Source organism: Anas platyrhynchos, chromosome 5 (assembly GCF_047663525.1).
Source record: "Anas platyrhynchos isolate ZD024472 breed Pekin duck chromosome 5, IASCAAS_PekinDuck_T2T, whole genome shotgun sequence".
NCBI classification, from domain to species: Eukaryota; Metazoa; Chordata; class Aves; order Anseriformes; family Anatidae; genus Anas; species Anas platyrhynchos.
The window spans coordinates 33073960-33094372 of NC_092591.1; the positions used below are offsets into that span (position 1 = coordinate 33073960).

At 42.5% G+C, this 20413-nt stretch overlaps 1 protein-coding gene across 1 annotated transcript; it reads left to right on the forward strand.

The window, feature by feature from the left end:
• Positions 1-4704: 4704 nt before the first annotated feature.
• VPS18 (VPS18 core subunit of CORVET and HOPS complexes) lies at positions 4705-14801 on the forward strand. Its single transcript, XM_027457926.3, has 5 exons — positions 4705-4892; positions 8603-8744; positions 8929-9020; positions 9733-11603; positions 12262-14801. The coding sequence occupies exons 1-5, from the start codon at positions 4802-4804 to the stop codon at positions 12988-12990; spliced, it is 2925 nt and encodes a 974-aa protein (XP_027313727.1). The 5' UTR covers positions 4705-4801; the 3' UTR covers positions 12991-14801.
• The last annotated feature ends 5612 nt before the right edge of the window (positions 14802-20413 follow it).

Consider the following 20413-nt stretch of genomic DNA (forward strand, 5'->3'; position numbering starts at 1 on the left):
GTCAAATGCTTTTTCCATATCATTTTCTTACAACCTTGCAGAGGCATAAATAGCCACAAAGCACAAGCCAGTGGAATACCAGGCTTCTGTTATTCACAGAAAAATTACCACATCTGAAATCAAAGGAAGAAAGATCGTAGCATTTGCTTTCCCATATAGATTTCTTGACTGATAGGAACTCATTAGTTTCTGAGTCCACAGCAATAAAAATGCTTTACGATTTTACAGCAGCTAATGGGTGTTACTGTTGCGCATCAGAGGTATGTGATTTTGAAATGCCATTTAGGAAAAAAAAAAAAAGAAAAAAGAAAAAAGAAAAAGGAGAGAAACAATGGGAGAAAACAGCTCCCTCTGTCCTGGCCTCTGAACATCTTTCTTCCTGTTTGGAATTAAAAGCGGGGCCAGGTTCATCTGTTCACTGCCTCACTACTTAAATGTGAAGGCAAATAACAACAACAGCATTATAATAGATTTTAAGATTGTAGAATAATAAATTAATAACAAATGACAGTGCCACTAGCTTCAAAAGTATTTTCTTAATTGTTCCAAGGAAAGATTAAGCACCTATATTGTATTCAGCCCCTTTCTCAAAGACAAGTTATCTTTTATGTGACTTGCACAGAATGAGTTTTATCTCTTTCATGTTCTATAAATCACTTAGAAGTATGTTGCCACCTGCTGGAGAAAGTGTATCTTTCATTAAATCAGTTGATAAATGTGAAAAAGCAGGCGAGATTTAAGGCACTCAAAGCCCTTTCTTTAAATCTGAAAAGGAACAGCAAACCTCAGACTAAGGGTAACCTGGGAGACAATGCTCCGGGGCTAATTTAATTATGTCAATCTCTTAGACACTTCAAGTGAAAAGAGGAGTTAACACTTAACTGGAAAGGGTGAGGGAATTAGCAAGAAGAAGGTGATAAGGTTGCATTGCCCATGAGAAATAGGGAAGGGCAGGCACTTAACACTGAACAGTGAGGGGCTGGGCTGAAAACGCATAGTTAGGAAAACCATAAAATGTTGTAAGACCACTGCCTCAGCCACATCTCTGGTTTTTACTTTCCGGAAGAGTTAATAGTTTTAGAACTGAGGGATTAGCCAGAGGGTGCTGGCCATGGGAAAATGGTTTTCTCAATGCAAAAGCATGTTTCTGTCCTTCCTCTCTTGTGTTTGTATGCTCATTTTGGCACTTACACCTAGAGAGTTTTCATTAGGGCATTCAGTGTGTTAACTGAAGGACAGCATGCTCTGAAGTGGGAAAATTTACTGAGCTGTCAGAAGAGCTGTAGTAAGTTGGTCTGTGATATGGTTCCATGCAGTGCTTACTGGTCTGCAGGATGTTTGCTCCTGACAATCGGCTTGGAAAGCATGGGAGAGTGGTTAATGTTTAGGAGGTGGGCTCTGGCAAACTCCTTTCAAGCTTTGATTTCTTTTCCAGTGTAAATTATAATTGTTTTATAGATTCTTACTGAGCTGAGTTCCAGCTGAGGTTCTTGCAGGCAACCATGATACCCATGGCTAGACAACTGTGGGACCTTCTTTTTGCTATAGTAGGTACGTACATATAAGACATTTGGTCACTCAGAGGCACCATTTGCATCACTGGGGAAGAGACACAAATGGGAGAAGGTCTCTTGATTGGGTGGGGGACATAGGCATATGCAGCATTTTCCTCAAAGCAAGCATGGTCTGAGAGCCTGTCTGAGAGCCTGGCTATACATGTATGTTACACCCTTCTTGGTATCTTATGGAAGTTGTTGCTTTTGGGGAAGTACATTTGTTTGCCCATGGCTTTTACAAATGAGGAATACTTTTGTATTGATCACAATAAAATAATACTCTACAGACAGGGAGGTAGAGGGATAACCAGTACCACAACTACAGCAAAAATCTATGAGGAAGTCCAGGGTTTAATTCACATTATAATTTTGTTACCAGGTTATCTCCAGGGCAGTTCACGTAATTTAAATATGAGCTGCCTTTGTTGTGTCCTTACCTCTCCTGAAAGCCACATCTTCCCGCCCACCCTTCTGCACCAGCACTTGTGTTTAGATCATGGATCACAGTCACCTGGTGCGTGGCACTGACCTGGCTCACTCATCTCACAGATGAGCTAATATTGGCACACAGAACGGGCTGGGCAGGGCAGCCAGGAGTGGCAGAGATGGTATTGTGGAAGCCCGGATTTAGGCAAGCTCAATCTTCTGGGTATCCAGACCTCCAATATAGTATGTGTTCATCCACACTGTTGTCTACAATCTGTTCCTGACAGAAGTTGAGTAGATAAGACATTATAGAGTATCTAGATGTTGATAGCTGTGCCCATAGCTGGGAGAAAACATTTACTGTTTAAGCTGAAGCTACTGTGAATGTGAGCACATCCATTAGAAAAAAAATAAACAAACAAACAAAAAAGGCCAGAATTTAGGCTTCCAGTTGAAACAGATCACCAAAATTGTTCACTGAAATCTCTCTCATGAGTCCCTCTTGTAGACTTGCACTACTACTACACACAAAAAGTAATCATCTTGATTCTCCACACAGTCCTGGTGAATCAAAGACCTCATAAATCCTTTGCCCACAACCCTTGTTCCCCTCTTCTTTTCGGAACATCAAACCTGTGAATGCAGCACTGGGATATAATTATTGCACATGTTTGTAAATTAAATAATCACAGCAGATGATAGTGCAGATGGACAGAGCAGACTTGTGGGCCTGGGTTAGCTTTAGGCTGATGTTTCATTCCCAAATAAAGGGAGGATCTGGCATCCAATTTAACCACACTAAACTCAGACAAAGCTTTCTTGTGAGGTATCAGTCCTAACCGGTGTTGGTATCTACCAAAATGGGAAAGAAAATCTCTTCCATTTCTGGATCTGACCAAGAAAAGAAAGGTTATAAAAATATGTCCTGTGGGATTTGAATGGAAATATTCCATGGACCTGTACACTGAGAAATTTGTGCACAAATTTCAGTTCAGCCTAATTTCCAGTCACATTTTGGGATGGCTTTTCCACTTACCAAGCAATCATTCACTCTTGTACTGCTAAAAATACAAAAGTATAAGCATCATTGTTTAAGGCAAAAGGGGAGACCTCATCTAAAAGGAGGGGTTAATTCATGTTACGTGAAGACAAGCTGAAGCTGCAACTGCTGCAGAAAATACTAGTATGCTGGTATGTTCCAGGAAACTGTCTCATTTTCTTTTCTTCTTTTTTTATGAGAAGAAAGGAAAAATCCTGGTCTGGTAAATCTTGGGTTTTCAATCAGAATGAAGGTTCTAAGTTGATTTTTTTGTGAAGGAAGTTAATGCCTGATTGGGAGGACTATTTACACTACAGGACAGTGTTTGAACAAGAACAAATTGATTCAGACTAGCCATGGCTTACATTAGAGTGGAAATCAGAGCTCAAAATCATGAGAGCAATCAGCATCTGGGACAGGTACGGGCTGGAGCAGTTGGGGAAAAAAACCCACGCTTTCAGACAGAGCTTGATAGGAACGGAGAAAGGAGTATATGATGTGGTATCTGCCAGAGTGGGAGAATGGATCTGATAGTCCAATAAAACCCTTCCTACCTAATTTTCCTAAACCTAATGCGATTTGTGTGTACCTTTTGAAAAGCCAAATGAGAACACTTGCAGTTTATGATGATAAGGATGATTGGAGAGCAAAGGAATGTGGTTTTGTTATGTCTCAGAGCTGTCACACAAAGATGGTAAACAGCTGGGGCTGGACCTGGGTTTAGGCTTCTGCCAGTGCTTGCAGACAGGCTGAGTCAGGAAGAGCCACCTTGTGTTTTCAGCCAAGCAGACACAGGTGACCCCGCAGAGGAATGCTACAAAAGCCTCCAGCAGCCCAGCCAGCGTGGGACCTGCGTGTCTGGCTCTGCACTGGGGAGAAGGCCTGAGGCACAGAGCTGTGTTTTGGAGCAATGTTTATGGGGGTGAGGTTTGCAGAAGAAGGGCAGAGGAAAAGGAGATGTAACTGTGTTAGTTTGTACATGTGCCACTGCTACTAGTGGTGCTACTCACTGCCAGCTGATGTGCAAAGATGGGGATGACCAACTTTAATTTTGCAATGTGTCTGTCTGTGCTTTAAACTGCCCTGTACTCTAAGGGATAACATTTCTGTTTCTGCCAGGTGTTGTGAAGTTTACACATAATATATTTTGTATACATACAGTACATACACACACGTTCTCATTGTAAAATAATATAAATCAGATGAAGCCTGAAAGTGTTGTGTAAGATTAACTTCATTAACCCCAGATACGAAGTCTGCTAGTTTAGAGGGCAAAGCTGTAAATACAACTGTTGGCATAATCCGAACACAACAAAAATCCAGGTTTGAAGTATTGTTGATACAGAAGTTGGGTCTAACAAGCAAGCTTTGCCTAGAAAGATGGGACAAACAGGCAGAGTAAATCTATCCCAATTCAAGGTCAGCCTTACGCTGGATCACCACCTGCTTTGTGGCAATCACTGCTTAGCTACAAAGCCAAGACTGGATCAAACAGTCACAAAAAAAAGACGTGTCAGTTTGCATGGAAGTGTTTATTAGCAGCCAGCTATGGTTTGAGGACACCAGATGCGTGCGCATCCACCACTACAGCGAGAATCCCCCCGCCGCCATCTTGAGGAGGCGGCGCCCTCACCCCCCCCTGCTCCGGGAGGGGCGGAGCGGGGGGGGGGCGGCCACGGCGCAGGCGCGGAGCGGCGGCGGGCGGGCACGTGAGGCGGCTCACGTGAGGGCTGGCGGAAGCGGCCGTTGGCGGCGGCCGTTGGTGCGGCCGTTGGGCGCCATGGCGTCCATCCTGGACGAGTACGAGGACTCCCTGCACCGCTCCGCCGCCGTGCAGCAGAGCCGCGCCGCCGTGGGCATCCCGCACTCCGGTAAGCGCCTCTCCGCTGCCCGGACGGACGGACGGACGGGCCCCGGTGCGGCACGTCAGGCGCCGGGGTGCCTCAGGACGAGGGGTGTCCCTGAAAGGCCGAGTGCCCCGAGGCGCCGTGTGGTGGGTGTCTGTGGCAGGCGGCGTGCCTACAGCCTCACCGCGCTGCAGCACGGCTAGGTCAGGGCTGGGGGAGCTGTCAGAGGCCACATCAACAGCTTCCTCTTTTTTAATTTTTAGTCTTTGTCAAGGAACCCAACTGCTGCAGCCGCAGTGGCTGTGCAGGCAGTTGTACCTGCATGGGGTTGGTTTCCTATACTGGCGCAACTTTCTAAAAGTTTCGCTGTTTGGGGTGATTTGGGGTGTGCAGTCAGTGTAAAGCAATGGTATGGTGACCAGTCGCTCATTTCTTTCATATGTGAGAAAGCAACCAAATGGCAAGCACCCTTCTTGATAAATCCAAGGTAAACCCCGTAGGTTCAGTAATAGATGGCCATCAGATGCCACTTCATATTGAATGCTGGGGGAGGAAATGTTGGTTGAGGGAGGATTCTGTGCTACCTGTTATCATCAAGGTAGTACCAACTGCTATGCAGAGCTGGCATATGGGGGTTACACTTCTGGAAATGCATTGGCATGTTATTTCAAGTCTTTTCCTCATACAGTGCTGCCCGCTGTCTTTGGGGAAAACAGGTTGGGATGCTTGTATACATGGCATTGATGAATTGTCATACTCATATATGCATTGACATACTCATGTATGTATTATAAAGAAAAAACACACAAAATTACTCTGAATCTACATACTTAAGTAGATATGTACCTACTGTTTGTTTTAATGTATGTTAAGTTATTTTGTTGCATGATGTTATGTAAGAGTAAGTGTCCTGAATAGGTTTCGTTGAACAAAACAGTGTTGGGACATGGTGCCAGCTGAAAATACATTTCCAAGGACTCAACTTTTCTTCTTGACTTATGCAACGCTGTCTTCGGTCATGGCTGTCTTACAGTTGGGAAATCTGCCTGTTTGGTGACAAATGATGTTGGCAAAGGAGGTTTTGGAAACTGCTTAATTGCAAGGACTCAGTCCAGTCATGATTTCAGTCATTCATACATCAGAATGCTTTGCCATTTTGGAACAAAACTTAGCCTGATAGAATCACAGAATTTCTAGGTTGGAAGAGACCTCAAGATCAAGTCCAACCTCTGACCTAACACTAAGAGTCCTCCACTAAACCGTATCCCTAAGCTCTACATCTAAACACCTTTTAAAGACCTCCAGGGATGGTGACTCAACCACTTCCCTGGGCAGCCCGTTCCAATGCCTAAAGTTGTGGGCAAAATTAAGTTTAAGCAAATTGATTTTGAAAGAAGTGTAAGTTAATAGTTAAATTCCTCAAACCAGTCCTTAAGGTTATGTTGAAAATACTGGAAGATGTTAAAAATGTATTTCTCTGTTTCAGTGAGTCATTCCCAACGTTACAGAACAGGTACTGTTTCTCAGAGTTGTAGATTCTGTTGCAGAGCTCAAGTACAGCTGCAGTGTAACCTTCAAGTATTCCAGTTCCAGCCTGAAAAGCCCTACTTTGACCTGGTAGACTCGATTGATGCTGGTGAACTTAAATCCTTGAACAGATTCAAAGATCTAAGGAAGAACATAGTTTTTAGAAATCAGGGTGGGAAATATTGCAGTAGGATCTCACCTGAACAGAAAGCGGACATTGAGGTCAGGATGGAGGAAGGAGGCTGTTTGAAAGGAATATTGAGTTGTAAAATATTTATCTCCTTTGTATAGGGAATTGTAAGCTGGAGAACTGCATCCGTGTCATGTTACAGACACTAGTTAAAATCCTCATGTTAATACTGCTGCTGCAGTTGTTATAGCTAATGGATACAGTCTTAAGTCTACAGTGTGCTGATTTGAACTGTATAAAAAACAAACAATCCCTTAAACATCCTACCTCTTTCTGTCCCAGTCTGCCTTTTGCCTGGTGGCAATCTGAAAAGAAATCAAGACTCTCTGAATGAATGGGACTTGAAGATCTTGTTGGGGTGTATAAGCATATATGGAGGAAATATATATTGGTTACCTGTGACATCATGTGAATCTCTACCTTGGGAGCTTTGTCTGCATGTTTTGAACCACCATTCATAACAGCAAGTTCAGGCCTTCGCATTGCAGCTGCTTAACCTGAGCAGAAGAACATCTGTTTTGCTTAAGTGTAAAGCAAGGAATGCACATTTGCATGAGTGGGTAGCATTTCAGCTGTGGATCAGCATGGAGGAAAAATACTCATGCTGAGCAAGAGGCTGCCTACTCAGATTGTGGTTGCTTTGTCTGTTCCCGTGTGCACATCTCTCTTCTAAACCAGCAATCCTTTAAAGATCCCACAGCTGGCCTAGTGTTGAGGCAGAAGCAAGGAGAAGATATTGGCAGAAAGAGCAATAAAAGGAATCATAGTGTTAGGCTGCATTCTACTACTGTGCTGTTGTTTTCAACAACAATGGGGCTGGAGTTAAAGTTTTTCAGGATAATGTGGAGGAGGTTATAGGTATGGAATATGCATTGGAGGGATGCTGTTTGTCCCAGCCTAGAGATTATTAGGCCAATGCTCTTCAGAATGGAGGTAGTCTGTTTCCTCCAAGATACAAATTTTTCATTGTGTACATCTTGCTGGATAGCTGCTTTGGCGGTGAGTGGCCTTAACTTGTAGTAGCTCTGTTTTGCTTTTAATCTTCCTGTTCAGGCTACCTGCTGCGTGGATCTACTTGCCTTAGAAATCCTTCACTTGCTCATGGAGCAAAGCAGATGAGTTAACCTAGCCACGTATCCCATCTGTCTGGCTTTCCAGCTGGAGGTAGTGTGGTCAGACTGCGATCTTCTGCTGTTCTCTTTGCCAGAAGATTATGTAATACTTTGTGCGTATGGGAAACTCAGTCAATGGGAAAACCTGCCTCGTGGGACAGATATGGATGCAACTCTGAGATACGATCTGTTTGTGGATGTACAGATGTTCCAGGATTTTGCTGATGATTATTATAACTTGTTTGGTTGTTGTTTTTTTCATATGAAACTAAAACCACCAACAACAAACACGCATAAATAACATCCTCACCATCAACAAACAAATTAACATTAACATGGTTTTAAAAATAACTTCACCTTGTGCACTATGGATGTCGAATATTGTAGCCTATTCAATTCCAATATGGAAAAAGTAAGAAATATATTTCAGCTAACGCTGCAGTTGTCTCTTTTGTACCTTGTATGGGAGTGTCAAACCAGAGCGCTGTTTGTGTCTTACATAATACCAGCTGTTTTCTTCTGTCTTGAACAAATAAACTGCCCCTCCCCCTCCCTCCCCTCCCCCCCCCCCCCCCCCCCCCCAAAAAAAAAAAAAGTCTTTTGATTCTGTTCCCGTTTTCAGCTTCATATGCAGTTTATGTAACAGTTCTGTATCTTGCCCTGGAATTCCTTGTGACAAGCTTGCATTTCTGTAACAAGACAGTAAGGCATATTACTACTTTTCTGTTTTGTACTTACGGGAGTGCTGCTCTCAGTGTTTATGCTCCACAGAGCACTGTATCTTTTTGGTAAAACCTAAAGCAGGCAGTGGTTCCTCTGTCTTTCAAGAGTAGATTCTGGTGTAGCATGTAGTTCTTGTGTTTTCTTTGTATTGTGTTGTATAAGTGTTCACGTTCTTTCTCCAGGGTATGTGAATGCACGGCTGGAGAAGGAAACACCAATATTTAACAAGCAAAGAATTGATTTTGCTCCTCCAGAGAAAATTAACAGCTTAGTGGTCTCCTCTAACCAGCTCTGTATGAGCCTTGGCAAAGACACCCTTCTCAGGTAATGCTGCCAGTCACCTGAAGTTATTGAATGTTTTCCTATTTTATTTTTTTTTTAAGTTAATAGGGAACTTGTAATTAAAAAAGGGATAAGAAGCCACAAACCTGCATATATGGAAAACTGTAAGAAACTATGCCTGTGTGAACTTTTGTGGGCAGCATTCTTTCATAGTTTCTCTTTGCAGGATTGATCTTGGGAAGCCAGATGAACCTAATCAGGTAGAGTTGGGACGCAAAGATGAAGCCAGAGTCTACAAGATGTTTTTGGACCACACAGGTGAGGCAATGGGCTGTGTATATTTACAGGCAGTGGTTGGCAGCAGAGACAACTGAATGTGCATTGCAAGTACTGGGGAAGGAGTCCTCTTTTTCTCTGTTCTGTGAATAAGGCAAACAGATGGTTCTTGTGGGCTGTACTCCATTGCCCAGGGGTTCTGCCTACTGATTCGTGTGTATGTTGTTGCTTTTGAACCATCTGAAATGCAATGAGGCTGTTCACTGATGCAATGAGGCTGTTCTGAACAAGGCTGCTAAAAGAAACCATAGGAAATCCTTGCAGTTGCCTTGTACTGTTTGTGTATATGTAAGTTGTTTTTTTTTTTTTTAAAGAACTGTCAAACATCTGCAGCTTGCTGTAGCCTTGACTGATTTAAAACCAAACAAAATTTTTGGAAAGAGATGCTCATTAGCTGCCAGGGACAGGAGAGAACTCTGGGAAATGTTTGTTCTTAGAATGTTTATTAAAATAGAAGAATACCTTTTTTCTGAAGATTCTGGGATTTGCAATTTTAGTTTGCAACATGAACTACTGTTCTGATCCAGTATGGAAATCCCCCATGTTCTTATGAATGCCTGGAAAAGTATGTTGATGAAGTCTGTTGATACTAGTGCTTATCTAATATGAGGCTGAGAAGCCTTAGGAATTTGACTTGCTTAGGCAACAGTGTAAATTTGTTCTATCCTTCTGCCCTTCTCCCGTGCCCCTGCAGGCTCTCATCTGCTGATTGCTCTGAACACTAGTGAATGCCTTTACCTTAACAGAAGTGTTCAGAAAGCACGGACACTCTCCCGCTGGAAAGGCCACTTAATTGAAAGCGTGGGCTGGAACAAATTTCTTGGTACAGAGACCAACACTGGGCCTATCCTGGTGGGAACAGCCCAGGGGCAAATCTATGAAGCCGAAATATCTGTCAGTGAGGGAAGCCTCTTCAGCACTAATCCCGACCAGTACTTCCGACAGGTCTACACTCTGGAGGAGGAATCAGGACCCGCACCAGTCTGCTGTTTAGAGATTGAACGAGGAATAGAAGGAAAATTTTTTATTATCGCCACCACTCGAAAGAGACTATTCCAGTTTGTTGGCAAAGTGCCTGAAGGGACAGAGCAGCAAGGCTTCAGCTCCATATTTGCTCTGCATGCTGATCATTTGCCCAGCTTCCGGGAGTTTCCAGCCAGCTTCGGTTTCAGCGAGATAGCCTTTTACACTCCAAAACTGCGTTCCAACCCACGCTCCTTTGCCTGGATGATGGGTAATGGTGTTTTGTATGGTAATTTGGATTATAGCCGTCCTGATTCAATTCTGAGTGATGAACGGGTCTGGGTTTATCCTTCTGATATTGACATAACTGTGAACAAGCCAATATCCATTGTACTTACCCAGTTTCACTTTCTGTTGCTGCTGCCTGACCGGGTAAAGGCTGTATGCACTCTGAATGAGCAGGTTGTCTTTCAAGACCTGTTCCTGGAGAAGTTTGGCACATTGACACGCATGATCAAGGATCCCACAGTTCAGCAGATATGGATCCACACGGAGAAAGTAGTGTTCCGCTATCACGTCCAGCGGGAATCTAGAGATGTGTGGAAGATGTATATGAATATGAACAAATTTGATTTAGCTAAAGAGTATTGTAAAGACCGTCCAGAGTGCCTAGACATTGTGTTGGCAAAAGAGGCAGAGCACTGCTTCCAAAACAAGAGATACCTAGACAGTGCCAAATGTTATGCGCTGACCCAGAACTACTTCGAGGAAATTGCCCTTAAGTTCATTGAAGCCAAGCAAGAAGAGGCCCTGATGGAGTTTCTGATTAAGAAGCTAAGTAGCCTGAAGCCTTCTGAGAAGACACAGACCACTCTTCTGACCACGTGGTTAACAGAGCTGTATCTGAACTGGCTAGGTATATTGGAAGGAGATCCCTCACAGCGAAATCTCTATTTGGATACGCGGGAGAAATTTCGCACCTTCCTGAGCAGCCCTAAAAACAAAGACTGTCTGTTTAATAATCGGGCATCTATTTATGAACTGTTGGCGAGCCATGGGGACACAGAGCACATGGTCTACTTTGCAGTCATCATGCAGGACTATGAGCGAGTAGTAGCTCACCACTGCCAGCATGATGAGTATGATGAAGCTTTAAATGTGCTGTCTAGGCACAGAGATGAGAAGCTGTTCTACAAGTTCTCCCCAGTCCTCATCCAGCATATTCCCAAGAAGGTAGTTGATGCTTGGATTTCTATGGGCTCCAGACTTGATGCCAGGAATCTCATTCCAGCTCTTGTTAACTATAGCCAGAGTGCCAGCACCCAGCAGATCAATGAAGCCATTAGATACATGGAGTTCTGTGTCTATCAGCTGGAGGAAACCCAGCAAGCTATTCATAACTACTTGTTGTCTCTCTACGCTTTGTGTCGGCCAGACTCGCTACTATCATACCTGGAGCAAGCAGGAACCAATCCAAACAGGATCCACTACGACCTGAAGTACGCACTGCGCCTGTGTGCAGAGCATGGGCACCACCATGCTTGTGTCCATATTTACAAAGTGATGGAATTATATGAAGAAGCCGTGGATCTTGCATTACAGGTATGTGTGTCTGCCTGCATGCTATGATGTATGTATGTAGCTAGGTCAAGTTATCTCAAATAACTGAAAACTGAGAGGAAATGGACAGACTCATCTGTATAGGAGCTGTGCAGCTAAGTCTAGGAGGAAAGGCTCTTAATGTCTGTGCTTTCACAGCTGTTTTAGGTGGACAGCTGACTTTAATTGAAGGTGTGGGTATGAAAAGTACAAGGGGGAATACTGTCTGTCTTAAGCTCAGTCTCCAACATAAAATTATTCTGCATTTATGCAAGGCTTTTTCAGCTGTTGTTCAGGATTCTATTTGCTTTCTATTCCTAGCTGTGGTAATTATCAGAGTAATGCTTTTGTCAGCTTAGTCTGACCTTCAGGGAGATGTTTGAGGTCTCTCTACTGGCACTGCTGTGTCTTCACTGAAGCGTGTAGCCAGCAAAGATAGTGTAACACCTTTATTTTAGTGCTGTGCTTTGTTCTTTGCTCAGTAGTAAGCAAATCTTCTAACTGAAGCAGTAGCGATGGAGAGGTGTTTGCGATGTAAACAAGCAGCAGGCCAGTGATGAGTGAAGCCCTAGGCAATGAAATAGCAAGAGGTTTTCTATAAATGCCTCCTGTAATGGACAGCAGGCTTTGAACTCAGTTTCCTCGTCTGTTCAACTTCTAGGTGGATGTTGATCTTGCCAAGTCCTGTGCAGACCTCCCTGAAGATGATGAGGAACTCCGGAAGAAGCTCTGGTTGAAGATTGCTCGCCATGTTGTTCAAGAAGAGAAAGATGTCAAGAAGGCAATGGCTTGCCTTTCCAGCTGCGCCCTGCTGAAGATTGAAGACGTCCTGCCATTCTTTCCAGACTTTGTCACTATTGACCATTTTAAGGAGGCAATCTGTAACTCTCTGGAGGACTACAACAAGCACATTGAGGAGCTGAAAAGGGAGATGGAAGAAGCCACACAGAGTGCCAAGAGAATTCGAGAAGACATCCAGGAAATGAGAAATAAGTATGGCTCTGTTGAGCCTCAGGAAAAGTGTGCTGCTTGTGACTTTCCACTTTTAAACCGCCCATTTTACCTTTTCCTTTGTGGTCACATGTTCCATTATGACTGTCTTCTTCAGGCAGTTTTTCCAAACCTTCCTGCCTATAAGCAGGCAAAGCTTGAAGATCTTCAAAAGAAGCTGGCAGCTACCAGTCAGCCTTCCAAAGGCCACCATCGTCCCAAGGATGCAGATACTGCTAGCTTGGGGAAGGGGCAGCAGAGCCGGGAACAAATCAAAGCTGACATTGATGATATTGTGGCAGCCGAATGTGTGTACTGTGGAGAACTGATGATCCGGTCCATTGACAAGCCCTTTATTGATCCCCAAAAGTACGAAGAGGAGATGCAAAGCTGGCTGTAGTTCTCCTCCAAAACTGCAACTGTCAGTACACTAGAGTGGTTTTGTTCACAACTGGTGACGCTTCTGTGGTAGAAATACAAGCTCCAGAAGTGGGAACATGGTGGCTTCTGTGCAATTCTAAGGAAAGAGTAGTGGGGTCTTGTTACTGGAATTACAGTGAACTAGTCTTGAAAAATGAGGGGATGTAGTGATGGCTAAGAGCTTGAAAAATAATTAAAGCTAATCTTCTGGATTTTTTTAGATGTTTGCAACTTGCAGTTCTGAAGTTCTCAGTGGGAAGCTAACGGAGTGCCTTGTTGCCCAGAAGGAACTGGCAATAGTGTGTGGTTTCTCTTCCCTGTAGTGTGGTATCTGTTTTGGTGAAGACAACCTTAAAGGGATGGCAGTAAGGAACACTCAGCAGTCTAGATTTATTCATTACTTCCAGTGCTAGAATTGCCTTTGGTTTCCTTTTTGATGAGTGCTATAACCACATACACTGAGAGAACATGAAAGGAGAAGTGCTCTTGCACATATATTTTGTAAACATCATGCCACACAAATACATGTTTCTACACAATGTAATACAGGAATGTGTATAATTTTTCAAGCAGGTGTCTCACAATACACATAAGTCATTTGCCTGCAATTCAGAGGGTGTAATTCTTCTTTCCCACGAGCTTTATGGGCCAGTCCATATATTTGGATTTTCTCTAAGGACTCTTTTTTTTTTTTTTTTTTTGGCAATGCTTTCTAGCCTGTTTACCCTGCCGTCCCATTTCTTCTGTAATTGCCTTTGTATAGTGGGTTTTGTTTTCATCTCCACTCCAAACCAAAATTGATACATGCACTAGTAAGGTTTTAACTGATACTCCAGACAAGTAGGAACACTACCCTTTTGTATTGCCCTCCTCTGTTCCTCTTCAAGCTGCCCTTGAATAGGGATCTAGTCATAGATTCCTTCAAGGATGGACTACAGAAAGCTCTAATTGGTGGTAACAAAGTTGCTCTCCTATTTGAAGCCAGTGCTGTGTAATCAGGCAGGTTTTTGCCTTCTTGACAGCATCTGATGCTTTTTGGGGATGGCTGCAGCTCAATGCCGGTCTGTTGCTCTGACTTGGAAAATTCTTCCCAGAAGGCAATTCTTCCCAGGGAACAACAACAAAAAGCTCTAGTAGTTTAGCTTGGGTTCCTTGTTTTATTACTAAAGAAACTAAAATTTTGGTGAAGCTCTACTGTTAGGGGATAAAAACTATGACTTTTAATTAAGGCAAGAGAAAACAATTGTCCTCTGAAAAACTCTTGTTATTTTGCATACCTGTCTGTGCTTGTCTTCAGCACCTGTCTCAATCTGCAAGTCACTTACTCTGTTCATAGGATGTAGAAATTGGTCTTCACATCACTAAAAGGGAGTATCAGTTTCTTTCCTCAAGGAACAGACCTAAGAATTTTGATAACTATTAATAACTCCAGAAGAACATCCATGCTTTTTTTGGAGCTTCAGCCTGTAATGAATGAATTTTACTTGTGTAAAGTGAGTAATAAAAAGCAGAGCTGGCAGGAAGATCTGAAGTTTTGAAATCTTCTCACTGCTAGAGCTATGGGATAAGCAGTTTCGTTATTATTGCCTTGTAGTGCTTGTTGCTGGCTTATCAGAAACTGCTGTTTCAGTGGTTCCATAAACCAGTGGATCAGAAACCCCATTCAGTAGTTTTCTTTGGCTCTGGATAGCCTTTTACTTTTTATAAGTTGATGGCTGTTATCAGAAGAATTTGTGATGGAACTAAATGTGATGTCCTTTGAAGTTCAGCATTAAACCTGTTGTAAGTGGCTGCTCCTGAATCATTGTCTTTTCATGTAAGCAGTGTGATATTCAAGGTCGATAACCATTATAAAGAAACAGCAGCCCTGTGCCCAAACCTTTTCCTGGTCCAAAGCAAGCAAGTGGCTTTTTTTCTGCCTTTTAACAGAAACATGAGTAGCAACTCATCCTGACGCAGTGAGTAACATAAAGTTGCTTATTTTCCTTGGGGCATTCTTAATGCTTATTCCATCCTTTTACTTTGTAGTGTTTACAGTATGCTTTCCTGGTATGTTATTAGTAGTTCTCCATTATTTTCCTCTTAGCGCAACAGAATGTCACAATATTAGATAAACGTTTCTGCTTTGCTCTTGACAAGGAGCAATATTTGCTTACAGAACATTCCAGAGAGATTTGCTGGTCTGCAATATTGGAAGAAGTGTATGTCTGGAAACTGGGGCATACCAAGTAAATCAAAACACATAAGTCTTTGCGTGAGATAGATTGATGGGGAAAGTACCTCAAAAATCCACTGACTTCAGTCTTGAGTATTAATACATCTCAGTTAACAAAACTGAAACTAGGTTTTTTATTTTTTTTTATTTTTAATGATCAGAGGGCTCTGGGCTTGTATAATAGGTACATACATCACAAATGTCATGGTTCCTCACCATTGTTGACAGAAAATCTTTAGGTTATTTGCTGCTGAGGCTGTGGAGAATGTTACCCCCTGCAAAGACTCCAGTAGTGATTAAATGACTGGTGTCAGTAGTGTAGAAAGGTACATGAAGATGTCTTCTGAGCTTACCTCACTCCTGTGTTTCAAACATTTCAATAACTATTCACCTGTGCTTCTTGACAATTTTGCAGTATCACTCACTGAAAAAGGTAAGAGTGGGTAGGTTCTGGGCAGGTGAACAGAAATGAAGTGTTTAATGTTCTCCCTTAAGTCCGGTCTGCAAGATCTCTTCCTCTGTACTTTCAGAACAGCATTTTTCTTTTCTCTTTAATTTCAGTGCAATTACGTGTTGTTTTTTTTTTGTTTGTTTGTTTGTTTTTTTCAAGTCTTTGGTATTTGTTTTAAGTTGTGAATGAACTATGTACCAGTTAGATGATGTGGCCTTAGGACTTCTTTGTGGAAATAACCTCTACCGTTTAGTTTAGTGCAGGTAGAGAACAAAACCAGAAAGGTGGGTGGAAGCGCAAGCCCTATTTAACCAGAATAAATAGCTGTAACTAGATTTATGCTGAAGAAATTTAGTTATGTGGGCAAAACCTAAAGTAAACCAGTACCAGCTACCTCACCTCCGCTTCAAGCAAGTGACTGGAGAAATGCTGCAAGTTGCGGGAGACAACAGCGAGTGTGCGCTGTGGAAGTGTTCCTAGAGAATTTCAGATGCTCTTGCTGTTGGCCTATTTAGTTGGAAACTTGTAACTGAAATGCTGGGGGCTGTGTGCTTTGTCTCATTACTAAAAATAAATGACAGCTGGAAATTTAGTAAGGCAAATTCTTAACAAGCCACTAGGTGTCATTGCTGTCCATTTAAATACTGAGGTTTCTTGTGGAGAAGCTGAAACTGCTCTGTATCAGAAAATACTACAAAACAGGAACTGAAGCAGGTTCCCATCCTCTTGTGGTGAGGATGTGGAGACAGACCTGTAAGGTAGTTCTTGGAGGTGGGGATGCTAAAGAGAATCGTCTCTAAATAAAAGGAACTATTTCACAGATCACTGTTTTTTCAGCTCTGAGTATCGAAAGTTGGATTTACTGTTTTAAAAACAAATCAAACAAGTCCTCTCTTGCTTAACTGAATTCCAGTGTAAGCTTCTACAGACCTAACAAATTCAGTAAGCTGTGGAGAAACCATCTCTGGGCTTGCAGTGACAACACCTGGTGGCCTTGGATCTGGCCATTTTTGTTGCTTCCTTTTCACCCTGTCCCAGTAGCAGAAATGGTGGAGTGAATGTGAGCCAGCTCATTCGCTGCCAGATTTTGCATCTGGTATATTTGTTAAAAGTGTCATTAAAGCCAGGTGTGTATAATAATATTGGACACTGACCTGCATGACCAGAGAAGTTGGTGCATTTGTCTTTGCCTCTGAGTTGTGGGGTCATAATCCCAACGGGGGGGCAGGTAGTACTAGGAACATCCAGTACTCCATTAAAATTAGATGATGTCATTTGACTCAGGCTTTAGTCAAACATTAGCATTTAGTTCCTGAAAAGGCTAGTTCCTGTTAAGCACTACCCTGTCACTGTTAGCGTATAGACTCTGTTTACAAGTGCAAATGCTAAGATTCTAATGGGAGTTAATGGGAAGCATTTCCATTAGGTCCTTGTATCACGTAATCCAACAATCCTGTACTGCTCTGTGGAAGGATAAACTGGAAATGGGCTTCTTCCTTCCAACAAGTGTGGTGAGATGAAATTTGAGTTTTGAAATATCCTGAGTTTGTGTGTTTGGGGATTTTATTTATTTATTTATTTTCAGTCAGATGGACTAAGTCTTTTTCTTCAGAATAGATGGTGTACCATGCAATTCACTGCAGTATGTCCGGTGTTTGTGAGAGAATCTTAGGGCCTCCTCAAAGCACAGAGATGCTGGCCAGCATCTCCTGTTCTGCCTCTTGTACACAAGGCAGGAAGGAGTGCCCTGGTAAGGAGAGGAAATGGTATTTTCTCTAATACAACTCCATGTATCTCAGAGAAAAATGAGAAAAAGCTCATTTCCTTTGAAATAGGAGCATTAACATTTTGGTAAAATTAAAGAGCTTGGAATATTTACTTTGCACATTTAATTGAAATATTACAGGAATACCTTAAATTTGCAGTGGGTTTTGTTTGAATTCAGGTCTCTGATCATGCCCAGTGCAGACTTTACACCTCATGAGCTCTTTAGGAGTTGAGCTTCATGCCCTTACTGTGATTTTGGAGACTCTTGATGCTTCCCCCTTAACTCAGTGTATGGTTCGTCTCATCCCCAGATCTCATGGAAAGGCATCAGGCTGCTTCCATGGGGTATGAGTTTGAAAGCAACCTACTGTGCAACTGCTTTCAGGTGGAGGAAGGGCAAAAAGATTAAACAAATCTTAGATCTACCTGTTGAAAGTGGTTGGGATGGGGAGAAAAGGGGGCCCTGAGTGTTTCTTCCCTGTAATGGCTAGAAGTGTTGGAGGCAGCTTGTTTGAAGACTGGTTACCTGGGAGCAAGGGAGCTACAGGAGTACTCTAAGGTTACAAGTGCACCTAACTTCATTATGTATGTGAAGTGCTGTACTGAGAATGACAAGTGCATCTACAATTTTTATTCCAGTCTTTTTGCACGTTATTTGTGTTCAGATTGCATCTCGGAGATCTTGTTCTGGGCCAGGTCCTCACTGTACCAGGTATCGGAGTGTAAATGCAAACCAAAGAAGCATCGATGCTTTCAGATTTGAATATTTCGTGATGTGGCTGTATGCAGTTACTGATTTCCTGCAACCTGTCCCTTGTACCTTACCCTCCTTTCCCCAGCGTGGGGTGAGAGGGAAACAAAAGAGAATAGTTCCTGTAATGTGCAGGATGAATACTGCTTGTGGTTCCTCTAAGTTCCTTATTTGTTTATGATACAGCCTCAGGCTCTGCATCATCCAGACCCTGTTCTAAACTCAGGATCAACTTCAAGGGTTACTGTAGCACAGAACATTGTACCTGAAGGCTGCAATTCTCTTAGTTACGTTTGGGAGAAAATGATCCCCCACCTTCTCATTTCATGTTTCATATTGAATTGTTCTCTGTAGGTGGCAGCTCATACAACAAGGATTAAATAACCAACCAGTTTGGTATCCAAAAACAGGTATCCTCCACTTTGTGCAATTGAAATCCAAGCACTGGTCACTTGACGTGGGATGAGTTCAGTGGATCACAGCCCGAACCTGAAGGCTGTTGGACTCTACTTAAGCAGACATCTGTGTTTTGCAGTTAGCTGTCCAACAGTCTTTTTTCATCTCTTTGCATGTACATATTGAGTAGATTTTCTAATAAATAAATGTTTGCTATGGAGCTGGGCTCATTAAGAGTTTTTCATCTCTTTTATTCTTTTTTTTTTTTTCTTTTAGGAAAGACAAGGAGCACAATGTGATTTTCTTTGAGGGTAGAGCTAGTGTTTTTTGTTCTCTAGTGTTTCAGCTCCGTTCCTTCTGTTCACACGGAAATGTGTGGATAATGGGCCAGTGCCTTTGGATGAATTAGGACTATTACAGATGAAGAAGAATATGAAGGCTGCTGTATTAGTGGTTTGTTTTGTTTTTTGTTTTTTTTTTTGTTTGTTTGTTTTTTAGGACTTCTCTCTGCAGACAGGGTTGTGACAACTATTTGCAGCTACTGTGTCTGTTCTTGATGGGTGGTCAGTATTTTTTGGTCTTTGCTGAACTAATACGAGTCTAGCAATTCTTGTGTAGTGTCCATCAACACAACTTCAGTATGTACAGCTGATCTGTTGTTAAAATAAAATGATCTTCCACGTATAGCTGAACAGTATGCAGCCCCCTGGTAACAGGGCCATTAACTGAGCAGCTTGTGCTGTTTGGGAGGACTGAACAGAATGTCACCGGGTGAGGAGGAAACTGAGGGTCATGGCTTACTCTCCTTGATGTCCCAATTCCTTGTTGAATACTCGCCTGTGTTACACAGCATGACCGTCTGAGTGACATCTACATTTGTGTGGCAGTGGTATGTTCTGCTGAGCAACCTTTTTCTGGGGAGAAAAGCACTTCCTTATGCTCTGCGTTTTGTTTCCAATGCTTGCCTGCTTGCCCAGTTAGTGAGTCTGGAATAACTAGGACTGTGTCATCCTTCTGTTATGTTCCTCTAAAAGGTTGCGTATGATAATCATGTGAATGTGCTTCAAACTCTTGCAGTGTCAGAGTTTCCAAAGAGAGGAAAAAAAAAATGCACAGGAAATGTCTAATTAAAGTGGGAAATACAGAAACCCATTCCACAATAAGCGTTGAAAATTCTTAGTAAGAATAAACTGCAAAGTAACGATTTTTCAGCTCAGCCTTCTCAAAGAACAGACAAATGTCTTCTGTGAGCTTAAGTGAGTGCAAATTGGGTAATGTCAGCTTGCTGTTTACAAGTAGCATCTATTTTAATTTTGTTGGCTGTTGATTGGAAATGTCATGTGATCCTTGGGCTACCTAATTTCTATACACAGCAAGTCTTAGTGAAGCAAGCCAGCATATTAGCAGTAGTAAGCGGTTGGAAAGGGTAGGTTCTGGCAATAGTTTGCTAGTTTAAAGTCAGAATCTGCTGCCTGAAAATTGGTCATCTTTGCAGCATAGTTGAAAAGTGCTTCAGAAGCAGTGGGGAGTTTTCAGAAGAATCTGGAGTATTCTTACGGATTCTGGGTATTCTTAGGGGGGAAGTACCTGCAAGGTGGTAACTTCATGGATTGAGTGAACTCAGTATTGCATTTCAGCAGCTTTGACTTAACAGGGAGCAGCTCACCTGACACTGTGGTGCCTGAGCCAAAAGTAAAGGTGTGGGTTATTTGCCTGCCAGGCATTTTGTCCCACCCTGGGTTATGCTCTGAAGAAAATCAACCACTTGGGAAGTTCAGGCTGAACTTAGGGTGAAACAAGAAAAAATTTCTTCATGCAACATA

What these genes read in the sequence shown, in the direction of transcription:
- VPS18 (XM_027457926.3), top strand. Translation starts at nt 4,802, where the DNA reads ATGGCGTCCATCCTGGACGAGTACGAGGACTCCCTGCACCGCTCCGCC. An exon ending in GGCAAAGACACCCTTCTCAG is followed by an intron (nt 8,745 to 8,928) that starts GTAATGCTGCCA and finishes TTCTCTTTGCAG; the next exon opens with GATTGATCTTGGGAAGCCAG. An exon ending in CCGTGGATCTTGCATTACAG is followed by an intron (nt 11,604 to 12,261) that starts GTATGTGTGTCT and finishes TTCAACTTCTAG; the next exon opens with GTGGATGTTGATCTTGCCAA.